At 41.7% G+C, this 12247-nt stretch overlaps 1 protein-coding gene across 3 annotated transcripts; it reads right to left on the reverse strand.

Annotated features, from left to right (window-relative positions):
• Positions 1 to 4808: 4808 nt before the first annotated feature.
• Positions 4809 to 11100, reverse strand: LOC133141139 (glycine N-acyltransferase-like protein 3). 3 transcript variants are annotated; one of them, XM_061261555.1, is made up of 7 exons: positions 11064 to 11098; positions 10859 to 10969; positions 9352 to 9456; positions 6810 to 6917; positions 6540 to 6660; positions 6293 to 6425; positions 4809 to 6037 (listed from the first exon to the last, which is right to left on the reverse strand). In XM_061261555.1, exons 3-7 carry the CDS (start codon positions 9424 to 9426, stop codon positions 5638 to 5640), a joined length of 837 nt encoding a protein of 278 aa, XP_061117539.1. In that variant the 5' UTR covers positions 9427 to 9456; positions 10859 to 10969; positions 11064 to 11098; the 3' UTR covers positions 4809 to 5637. The 3 variants fall into 3 exon arrangements, with proteins under 3 accessions (XP_061117539.1, XP_061117538.1, XP_061117541.1); XM_061261554.1 differs by lacking the exon at positions 10859 to 10969 and having other exon boundaries at positions 11064 to 11100; XM_061261557.1 differs by lacking the exons at positions 10859 to 10969; positions 11064 to 11098 and having other exon boundaries at positions 9347 to 9456.
• Between the last annotated feature and the right edge of the window lie 1147 nt (positions 11101 to 12247).

The following is a 12247-nucleotide window of genomic DNA, read 5'->3' on the forward strand; positions in this document are numbered from 1 at the left end:
TCTGGCAAAATTGAGACGAGCCTTAATGTTCTTTTTGCTCAGCAGTCGTTTTCGTCTTGGAATTCTGCCATGCAGGCCATTTTGGCCCAGTCTCTTTCTTATGGTGGAGTCATGAACACTGACCTTAACTGAGGCAAGTGAGGCCTGCAGTTCTTTGGATGTTGTTGTCTTTTGTGACCTCTTGGATGAGTCGTCGCTGCGCTCTTGGGGTAATTTTGGTCGGCCGGCCACTCCTGGGAAGCCATTTGTGGATAATGGCTCTCACTGTGGTTCGCTGGAGTCCCAAAGCTTTAGAAATGGCTTTATAACCTTTTCCAGAGTGATAGATCTCAATTACTTTCTTTCTCATTTGTTCCTGAATTTCTTTAGATCGCGGCATGATGTCTAGCTTTTGAGGATCATTTGGTCTACTTCACTTTGTCAGGCAGGTCCTATTTAAGTGATTTCTTGATTGAGAACAGGTGTGGCTAGAGAAATTGAACTCAGGTTTGATAAACCACAGTTAAGTGATGTTTTAACAGGGGGGGCAATCACTTTTTCACACAGGGCCATGTAGGTTTGGATTTTCTCCCTTAATAATAAAAACCTTCATTTAAAAACTGCATTTTGTGTTTGACTAATATTTAAATTTGTTTGATGATCTGAAACATTGAAGTGTGACAAACATGAAAAAAAAAAAAAAAAAAAAAGGTCAGGAAGGGGGCAAACACTTTTTCACACCACTGTACAGCCATTATACAGCACACCTCCATTCGTCCGCTTGTAGGGAATAGGTTGAAAGGATGATTCGTCTGACCATATTACTCTTTCAGCGGCTCAGTAAAACACTGGCTGGGTTTGTTTTTTTAGCTCTTTACTCATTTTATGTACAATACCACTCTTTCAAAATAAATGTATCTATTCATGGTAGCCAGAATTCAAGCGCAGCTAGCTGAGCCTACCCAGAAGTTGTGTACCTGTGTGTATACACTACACCTGTGTGGGAGCACATATGTTTTGTTCCCTTCATTTACAGTGTTTTGTTTATTTTGACAGTTATCTGTATTTTCAATTGAACAGTGAATACCTTATATACCTTGTAATAGTAGCCACACTTTGGCTTAATGTGTGTAATTTGTGGGATGTGCTTTGCTAAGAAACCAATAGGTGGCTATTACCATTCCCTGGTGCTGCTTTGGTAACTAATGTACACAATGAAATGAATGGGAAGCTTCCTTCCCAGAGTGCTACAGAATAAAGCTTTTTCCCCACCAATGAGTGTCCTTGGCGTAATCGGCTCTATACACTAACGCCAGTTCACAGATTGACCACATTAAAATGAGGCATAATTCATGAGCTCAGTGAAAATTAAATGTAAAGAAATATAGCTAAAATAAAATAAACATCAAAGCAATATTCTGGCATATGGCCCAGAATAAAATGATAGAATGTAAAATTCTATAGTGCAGCATGCAAGTCCATTTAGGGTATGGTCAGACCAGTCCCATTTTTTTTTTTTTTTTTTTTTTACTCCAAAGCTGCATTCCTTTGCATTCCATTGCAAGCACCTGTTCGTTCACTTATCGATTGGAAACCGTGTAAATTATACTCATCTGTAGGTACTCACCTGTAAGCTGTTACTTCCTATATCTATCTAGAGAGAAAAGCAAACAAGTGTTTATCTTTGAAGGCTATGTAAATATGTTAAATGATCACATAGATTGTGAATGCAGTTCACCTGGCTCGCTAGGGGGAGAAATATGGAATTGGAGATGACATTCACTCATGAAATAGCTATATAACTGGGTGCAAATAATATCTGTCAAGAATCAAGGATGACTATTTCGGTCAGTGTTTTAGTATCTATTCTAGTTATCCTTATAGACAGTGAATTATTGGCGAAGGAATTTGAGAAAAAAGGCTGCATATAATAAACAAATGGATAATGATCTATGTTTCACACAATAACACTATATTTTTATTTCAATACATTTACTTTCAGGTTTCATTTATTTAGTATTCTCTAGTTATTTGCACCCTGAACAATTATTGTAAATAAAATAAAACAAAGTGAAATTGGTAATACAATTTTACTTTCATTTAGTTCATCTTAGTTTAAAGAAACTATATTGTTTTCTCTCACTTCCTATATCACTAGAGTATATGAATTTGGTAATGAGTGTGAAAAATCCCTTTGCCGAAGACACAGATGGTAATTGACCATCACAAGTCGGGCAATGGGTACTAAAAATATGTATTTTGCGGCATTTGCAGACATATTCCTCATAAATAATCTGTTTGAAAATCAATTTGTCCACATTTTCTTGTCATAATTTCAATAAAACATCACCTAAACCATAGGCGCCGGAACGACCCAAATCTTACTGGCGCTGACTGCGTGGTTGAGTGACCACGCCCCCATCTACGTCATCATGGATTGACGTCATTACATCGTTTACTTCCTTGACATTAATGTTTTGGGACTGCTTTGTATTAAACAGCCAGAGAAAAACTCATAAGCTCTTCAAATTCACAAATGCGATTAAAAAAACCTGTTGTCATCATACAAGTCTTCAAAATTATAATGGTTTGCGAGAAAGAAGCTAGGAGTAGATCATTATTTTCATTATTATTATTATTTTTTTTACCCTGCTAGCTAACTATGATATCGGTTTGCGTGCTCTCTCCAAACCAACCTTTCAACCAATCGACCTTGTGAATTTACACTAAACAGTCAGTAGATGGAGCTCTTTAACACCAATAAAAAGAGTCACAATATGATCAACACAGAAATAGGATATGATAGCTACTATATGGTTGTACAAATTCAGGCAATTTCAAGTTATTTGAAACTTCTCTTGCTGTAACAACCACAACCTCCAATTTTCAATAAATTATGAGAGAACCGTTTTTTCATGACAACAGCTAGACAACATAGCAACAGTAACTAAGAGGGGAAACCACCACGGTTTGTCATGTCTATCAGTTACATTACGTTGTTTTTGTGTTTAGTGATTGTGTTGAACTTGCTGTTATCTTAGTATGATTAGTAATATGCTTTATTTAAGGACTATTAGATTTTCGAGTTTGTGTTTGTGGTTGAAATTCTAGGCGGTGCTTTGGGTGATGATAGCACCACTAACTTTTTCCCAAGTGGTTCTGTAGCACCAGTAGCACCACCCATTCTGGCGGCATTGGCTAGTTTAGCTATTATGGGCTAGTTTTAATTCCTCATTAAACCTGTAACTTAATACTTTAAACACGCTATTCTACTGAATACGTTTTTCAAGTATTTCTCGGGTTTTACTCAACAAAATAAAACCAGATGGTTCCAAGCATAGCCATGTACTGTTGCTCAAACTAAATAAAAAAACACTTAAATTATTCATTGTATAGAATGGTATTGCTCACTGAACTGAACAATTTTCTTTAGAGTGGAAAATACTCCTTGGTTATTTGAAAGAATATTTTAACTAGATTTCTCAGCTGGCGGCATGGACGGTGCAGTGAGTAGCACTGCCGCCTCACAGCAAGGAGGTCCTGGGTTCAAATCCCCATCGGCCGGGGCCTCTCTGTGTGGAGTTTGCATGTTCTCCCCGTGTTTGCGTGGGTTTCCTCCCACAGTCCAAAGACATGCAGGTTAGGCTGATTGGACAGTCTAAATTGCCTGTAGGTATGAATGTGTGAGTGAATGGTGTGTGTGCCCTACGATGGACAGGCGACCTGGGTGTATTCCTGCCTTTCGCCCAATATATACTGGGATAGGCTCCAGCCCCCTGTGACCCTGTTCAGGATAAGCGGGTTAGGATAATGAATGAATGAATGAATGAATGAATGAATGAATGAATGAATGGATTTTTTGACTACCGATCTACGGCCCATAGGCTATAAGAAGAGTTCTAGGGGTGTGTCTTCAGACTACTTTTTCAGGCTAACCTCATTGGCAGTCAGGTAGCATACTTTGGCAAGCATGCATTGGGTGTTGCACTTCGTGCTTAGCAAGATGTTTTGTCATGTAACACAGTTTATCACAAACATCAGTAGGGGGAGAGGTCAGACATGTTATCCACATAATCCATGGCTGGTGCTCAATAGAGGGGGTTACTCAAGTTACTCTTCCCGTGTCTGACAGGTGTCCTTCAAGTCTCCTGCCATGCGTGACACATGGTGCCAGAAGTGCCAGAACACAACAGGGGGTTCTGCCGACTGTGAACAGTGGTGGAAAGTCCAGGGGCTCATTCCAATCACTCATTCTTCACCTCGGGATAATCCCCCCTCCCATTCCTCAACATGCACTCATGAATTATTCCCAAACCTCCTGAACTCCTACAAAAAATATTGCCTCTTCAATTTGAAAGTGCACTGTTTTTTTGATCTCCTCGCTTCTTCATGCAGGGAATATTGCATGATTGAATTTTCCATTCCAGGAAGCCTGGATTCAGACCCTTGCTGGGCAGGGAGGAAAAATGAGGGCAAAAACATTCCCTTCCCGTCTTGCCCGTCTTTTCCTGACTAAATTTGTGACATGCAACAAGCACGCAAGGGAGGATAGATCAACAGACATCCCTTCTTGCTGAAAGCATCTCATACCCTTGGAGGGAGGGAGGGAGGAACAACAAGGGAGCAAAGGAATACAATCGTTCCCTCCCCTTTCATAATTTCAGAACTCAAACTCGGAAGAAAGCATCCAATTTGGAATCGAACCCAGCATAGGAGTCCGAAGGGCCGGCCAAGTGTGTCTAATGTGTGGTGCAGAGAAAAGCTGCAAATCAGACCACAGGTCACTACCAGCCATCACCACTCTTTTTAAGACAGTGAAGAACATGACAAAGAAAGAACATGGTTCTTTATTGATTGAGCTTTGTGAAGAACACTGTACACTTATTTTTACTTTAGTTTGAATGCCAAAAAAATTGAAACTTATTTTACTTAAGGCTGAGTGTAATTTTTGTGCTCATTGGTTGAGAATTGGGGAATTTCAGATCCTAAACTCTAACTTATTTAGAATTCAACAATTTGAAGTAACCTTCAAATTGTTGAAGGACAGGCTGAGTAACTTTGAAGGACAGGCTGAGTAACCGCGAGTCAAGCACTAATAAATCACAGACAGCGCTCTATTGCAAACAACTACATAAAAGAGGTACACTCAGTGAGCACTTTATGAGGTATTTATTAGACTTATTGGTCTTCTATTGCTGTCACCAATCCACCTAGATGTTAGTTTGAAGCATTGTGTGTTCAAAGATGCTCTGAACCAGAGTTGCATGCCATGCAGTTGTAATGTGTGGTCATTTGCATTTCTGTCACCTTCTTGTCAGTTTTGACTAGCCCTTCTCCTCTGACCTATCTCATTAACAAGATGTTTTTGTCCGCAGAACAGCTGCTCACTGGATGTTGGAACAGCTGCCCAAACTCTGTCTGGCACCAAAAATCATTCCACTGTCAAAGTCACTGAGATAATTTCTTCCCCATTCTGTCATTTGGTCTGAACCAATGACAGTCTGAAACAGCTGAACCTCTTGACCATGTCTGTATGCTCTTATTTGCACCAACAAGCTGGTGTACAGGTCTACCTAATAAAGTGCTCACTGATTGTATATTAGTAAAGTCACCTTGGCGTTGAGTTCAGTTGTAATGTTCCTAAGAAGAAATACTGGTTTAGTAGTTGAACTCATAGCAGGTGGCCCTGAAAGAGGGGTCTTCAGTCAAGCCCATTTTCTTAACAAGCCTGTAGGAGACCTGGTTCCCCTCCTCGATGTTGCAGTACATAGGGAAACCCTGGGCATGGAGCCTTGCTGCCATGGTGCTCATCAGGATCTTGGCATAGCCCCTCTCCCTGTACTCTGGCACAGTGTACAACAGCCCAGTGGCACAGTAATCACACAGCAGCAGCCAGGAAACTGGACGGCCTTCTTCATCAGTGATGCAACATGTGGGGAAGTGGCTTATCAGATGTTTGATTAGTTGGAAACCTTTTTCATCACCTCCGAATTTCCAGGTTTTATTCACCAAACCGACATGGGATTCATTCAGGGAGGAGATCCTGGCCTCCACATCTCTGCGGGAAAGAACATGTTCAGACAGAGCTGTTCAAACACATCAAGACCACTATGGCTATTTCACTTTGATGGTCAAGTAAACTTCAGCTGAGACTTGACCCCCCATTAACAGGGAGTGCTCTGTGCTAATGAGAAGACACTCAGTTCCATGAATATCTCAATAAAAACACCAGTGGAAAATACAAGGTGGCTTCCACTCAAACTTTCCAAACTTGAAGATCCAAAGACGGTTCCCCCCATTTTCCCAAATGTACCTGCTCAGTTTCAGTTGAGGAAGGAGACTTGGGTCTTGTAATTCCAAGATATGATCAATCGTACCCTGTCTCAATGTGACTCCTTTTGCAGCGGAGATGGCCTTCAACATGGTGCCATGACGGATGTCAATCCCTCAGGAAAGGAACACAATCCCATAATTAAATGATACCATTGCAGCCACTAATAATAAAAGTAATAATATCGTTGCAATGACTAGAAAGGTTAAAAAAGAATATAATCATGTACCCCCAATTTTGAAGTATTTATTCCAGTCTAAGACGTTGTCTTCCATCAACATTCTCTTAAGATCCTTCTCATCAGTACTGAAGAAAGTCAATTCCTTAGTATAAAGCAGGGAATTTTCTATCTGTTCATGCCATTAAAAAAAATAATCAGTTACTCAGACAATGGACACATGTAATGTGAATTCATATTGATTACATATTGTGTAAAGGTAATGAATTGACTTGACAAAGAGAATAAGTGACGGAACACATGCATGCAATACATATTCACCTTTGGGTGCGGTCGACAAATGATGGTTTTAAAATTAGGCCAGCAGTCCACAACAAACTCTAGTGTATGTGGTCTATTTCTATTCATACCAAACAGATATCCATAAACCTAAAGGACAAAATACAAAAATGTTCTTATTCACAGTTCCTTTCCATACCAAAACTATCTATCCACACTGTTACAGATTCCATATGTAGAGGGAAGGATCCCCCCTGATCATTAGACAAGGATATTCTTTCAGACACCTTTGACTGTGCTGTCAGCACCCTGATTAATGCTCTATAAAGCCCAGTTTACATCAAACAGCCGACTTGAGACGAGAAAGGGCGGTTTTGAAGAAAGTCTTTGCAGTTTTAGAATGTCTGCTCTCATCACCTAGCATTTCCAAAACTGACCATGTCAAGTCTGGTTTCATGATGACCATTTGATTTAGACTGGTTTTAGAACATAGGGCTACATAACATAAAACATTATCTTAGCTGGCAAATATGCAGAATGGTGTGAGAGTCGGGTCTGGTCAGCTGCCCTCCTTAGATCAGGTTAAGACAGCTCATATTACCCCTCTGTCAGTGTTGGGGAAACTGCAGGACCATGGACAGCCTGCTCACTAGGATCACCAATTCACTCCTCACTTGAGGGAGTCCCTGGGTCCTTTCCATCAGGACCCAGGGTTATCTCTTACAGTTCTGCCTCATCCCTGACATGGTGGCTACCTTTTCCACACGGTCAGCCCCCAAGCATAGGGAAGTACTACGGGCAGGAGTAATCAGAGGTTCTATTCTGGCTACTTTGTTGTCCCAAAACAGGATGCTAGTCTGCATCCAGGTCTAGCTCTCAGGTGCGCCAGTTGATCAATGTGGGCTACTGGTTCACCAAAGTGGATCTCAAGGACATCCATTTGGTCCAGGTGATCCAACTCACCCTTCTGCACATGCCCCCTGTGCAAAGGTGCCACCTGGGGCTGGGAGTATCCCCCCTGAAGTCCCTGCAGATCAGAGCTGAGGTGCAGTGCACACGGGGTGGGGGTGTCCAGCCATTGGGCATCTCAGCACATAAATGTTTTTGAGTTTTTCTTGCTCTCCATCATTTTCTGCCACACTTACAGGGCTACCATGCACTGGTCATGACAGACAGCACAGTGACTGCTGCATATATCAAGAGGCAGAGCAGCCATGCGCACTTAATGAAAGCTAGCATACGGGCTGTGGATCTGGCCATTCTGGAAATCTTTGAGGCAGTTCATGTGCCAGGTCCCCTGAATATTGCTGTGGATTGGTTTGGTTGGTGGATTGGTTACCATGGGGACCGGAGACTTCATCCCCAGGTGGTGCAGAAGATCTGGCACGACTTGTTAGCTTTCAACACATCAACTGCCTCCAAGACTGCTTCATGCCTTCCCTCTATTCTGCCTTCTCAGACCCGTTCATCAGAGGCTGTGGATACAGGATGCAAGAGTGATCCTGGTAGCTCCAACCTGGCCTTCCTGGATGGGATCCTGTGGTATATTCCGGTCTGGAGAGACCTGTGGCCTCAGGCAGGAGGGATTCTGTTCCACCCATTTCCCCAGGGGCTCTAACTCCATGTCTGGCCCCTGAGAGGACTGGGCTTTTAGCTTGGGGTTACCGGGGTCTGTGTTGAAGACCACCCAGCAGGCTCAAGCACTATCAACTAGGATGGCCTACTCCTATAGGTGGCAAGTGTTTCCATCTTGGTGTGGAACACACCACCGGGACCCTCTGTCTCAGCCCAGCGGGTTTTGGTGTTCCTTTAGGAACAGCTTGAAGCAGGTAAATCTCCTGTTACCCTTGGGGCTATAGTTGCAGCTATCAAAGCTTGCTGGGTTGGGGACCAGTAGTGTTTCGAAGACTGCAGCAGCCTGATTACGTGCTTTCTTAAGGGTGTTCTCAGACTCCAGGCTCATGCTAGGAGGCTCGCAGTTCCCTCCATGGACTTGGACAAGGTCCTAGGAGCACTGCAGCAGGCTCCATTTGAGCCCATGGAGTCGGCAGACTTGAATTGGGTTTCCTGCAAGACTGCCGTCCTATTGCCAATGAGATCAGCTAGGAGAATGGGGAATTACAGGCTCCGCCAATCCATGGATTGCTGTCATTCCTCCCAGATGGTGCAGCGGTAGTGCTTTGTCTTAAGCCTTTGTTTCTTCCAATGGTATTTTAAGACTCCAGTGTGCAACAGCCCATCGAAATGGAAGCATTTGTCCACCGTATTCAAGGTGGAGGAATTGATCTACAAAGGCCTATGCTCAATGTTCAGTGATACTGTGATACAGTGATACGGGTGCTTTATAAAGCATTAATCAGGGCGTGGCTGGGACAGCCGGTGTGTCATAAAGAATATCCCTGTCTAATGACCGGGGGGGATCCTTCCCTCTACATATGGAATATGTAACTGGGGTATCAACACACTATACAACCACAGTCTACAGTCCAAAAGTTTGGACTGCATGCTTCATACAGCAGGCTCAAACACTATTAACTAGGATGGCTTATCCTATATTACTATTATGTAAAAATGTATACCTCACCATGAAGCTTTTCGGTAAGTGTGACTGCAGAACCTTTTCTGCTTGTTGTAATACAGCCTTATTTAAAATCTTCATCTTTTCAAGACACGATATCCAGCTAAAAACCTAGAAAAGAAGCATGGCCTATATTAACAACATTTCCAAAAAATAATCTTTAAGGAATTACTCATGGAAAAACATGTTTCAGGTATGAGTTATGAAATCACACAATATTACAAAATAATATGTTTTTGTAAGGATTCTAATGTAATTTAAAGTTTAGTCATAGTGGGCTGGGACAGGCAAAATGATGAAGTTTCATTTACAGTATTGTGCAGAAGTATTAGGCACCCTAGACTTTACGAAGTATGTGGCCATTAGCTACAATAACCCAGTTCCATTATACCACCATGTGTTATAATTACGCCACTCCCATCTATTTGGCGGGGACGGGAGAACCCACTGATACTCTACAGTAAATATCCCTCCCCACGCTAGTGTTATTCAAATGAATGAAACGATTGGAGGCTGATGTATCAAAAGCAATACAGTAATACCTTATTTATAACATTCGTTCAGAGTAATTAAAATATTTGTTGGGTAGAGGACCAACCTTTACTTACAGCAGTGTATTAGGGGTACATGCATAAACACAAGTTTATATGAAAGATACCAATAAATAATGTTGGGCAGCACCCCAGTGCTCAATATTGACAGGCAACCCACTTTTGATCCACAATAAGTACAGGGCTCCCCAGTGACTCAACACCCCAAGCACCGCAACCAAGGTGACACCATGTTAACCATAAAAGGCTTGGTCAATGCACACCAATCGTAATCACACCACACGGGTGGTCCCCGTAACACATTGAGCATCGAGCCCTGCCCACTAAATATGAGAACCCAAGCAAAGCCCAATTAAGATTTAGAACAAGTAATGTAGTAACAAGTAAAGTGCATGAAGTGCCAAGAATCAGTTAGATAGACAATTGTCCAAATTACACCTGCCCACTGGCACCTCCCCTTGTCCCAGACTTGATATTGCACACTGCCCCCATATAATGGTTGATTACAATAGTACAGCCACCCTTGGTATTTCACACTGCCCAAACACAACAAGTTGTGTCAATAGTAAAACCATCAATGATTAAAAGAGCTTATTTTCATAGACATGATATAAATAAATAAACATATACAAACTTCACATGTGGGAAAACAGTGGCTAGCTGTCCAAACAAAATGGCAAAAACGACGCGCAACCAGTAGCAATTAGGCAAACATTCTTAACACCAACACGATCTGTTGAAAGACATTCAAGATAAATATTCTCAGCGCGCACAGCAGGGCACCGCTTCAATGCTTTGTTTATTATACACCCCTTACTGCGATTAAGAGGGAATCACTAGCGGAGATTTAAGAATCGTTCTATTTACCTGCAAATTCCACGAAACCAACTATAGCAAAATCACATTGCGGCCCATCCCAAGGCTCACATAAAAACCACACACTTTATGGGAAGCGTACCTACCCTCGTTAAACCCAACAAAATTCCACCGTACTTCAGTTACCGGTGACTGCACATGCACACCCTTTAACACACGGAACGCCAATGCTCGGATTGTCTTCGTCCGTCGGTGATCTACAAGAACCCACATACTTATAAGCGTCGTACTCTATTATAAGGCAGCTAATGCTGGCCTAGTATAACAGCATGCCAAACAATTCCAACTTACCGCACTTTCCACTCCGCTCCCCTTGCTAAGCAGCTGACTGATGACGCAAGAATCCTGCCCCTATGCACACCTCGTCATTTAAGCCCTTACTATTCGCCCCTGGGTCCTAAAGTCCCACTGGCTGCACATGAACCAATGTGTTTTATTTTTCCATGACTGCAAATCTGTATACTTTTTTCTATTCAAACACTGAGAAAAAAAAATAACCATGTCCATCAAACTTAACAGTTGGAGATGTAAATTTGTGATTGATGTAAAGACTTTTTTCAACAATGTATGTATTGCCCTTATGTCCTAATGTCTTTTCACATCAATGATTGAATCATTGGTTGGGACTCCCTATTGGGTGTTACCTATTGTATGTCTATAAATGAAGCTCTCCATTTTCTGGCAAAGTTACTCTGATGAAGGCCTCGTGCCGAAACGTCAGCACATCTGCCAATAAAGTGGTGACTCTAAAGTAGCAGTGTTGCGCTTTTTCCTTACTTTTTCAAAAGTTTAACCTCAAAAAAAGCTGCACCTGCAAAAAAACTCTACCAAGGTGTGCAGGCCCTCTCTGGCTTTGTGAAAAGCTCATACTGAAATACAATACAGGGTTTTTTTGCTGACTGCTTTTCAAAGCCAGTGCTGCATTTTTGGTAAATATATTAAATTTCTGTTTTTCACTTTTCTTTGCATTTGTGTCCATTTGCTATTCATACAGTATGCTATCAGGTATCAATGACAAAATAACAGAACTGGCAAGTTTGTACTGAACAAAAACATATGCAACACTTGATAGTGCCTTATAGGCCTACATATACTAAGTATCAAACATCCACTGAAAAAGAGGGAGAAAGGCCTGGATTCCCAAGGGCTAATTTCCCATCTCACTCTAACAATATTCACTTTGCCATTAACACCAGCATTTTGAATTCCTCTGCTCTGATCTTAATATTTCTGCTGGAACTTGTCTAAATCACTGTCGCATAACTATTTCTGAACCCACATTAGTTTTATTTTATTTGCCATGCAGGGGAGACTTGCCACTCTTAAATCTATCAAAATGACAACAAGAAAGTTTCAAAACCACACATACATTTCAATCAAGCCATATTTAATTCTGTCATGAAGATGATGTTTCAGGAAGGGAAAGTAAAAGGGCTCTTTCTACAGATGAGCATTTCTGTTTCCATACTGAACAA

The sequence above is a fragment of the Conger conger genome, chromosome 11 (genome assembly GCF_963514075.1).
Source record: "Conger conger chromosome 11, fConCon1.1, whole genome shotgun sequence".
Classification (NCBI taxonomy): Eukaryota; Metazoa; Chordata; class Actinopteri; order Anguilliformes; family Congridae; genus Conger; species Conger conger.

Bases quoted from the DNA above. Each gene is read 5' to 3' on its own strand.
- LOC133141139 (XM_061261554.1), bottom strand. From the start codon at position 9,426: ATGAAGATTTTAAATAAGGCTGTATTACAACAAGCAGAAAAGGTTCTG. The intron at 6,918-9,351 runs GTGAGGTATACA...TTTGTCCTTTAG, and splicing joins ACTTACCGAAAAGCTTCATG to GTTTATGGATATCTGTTTGG. The intron at 6,661-6,809 runs GTGAATATGTAT...TGGCATGAACAG, and splicing joins TTTGTCGACCGCACCCAAAG to ATAGAAAATTCCCTGCTTTA.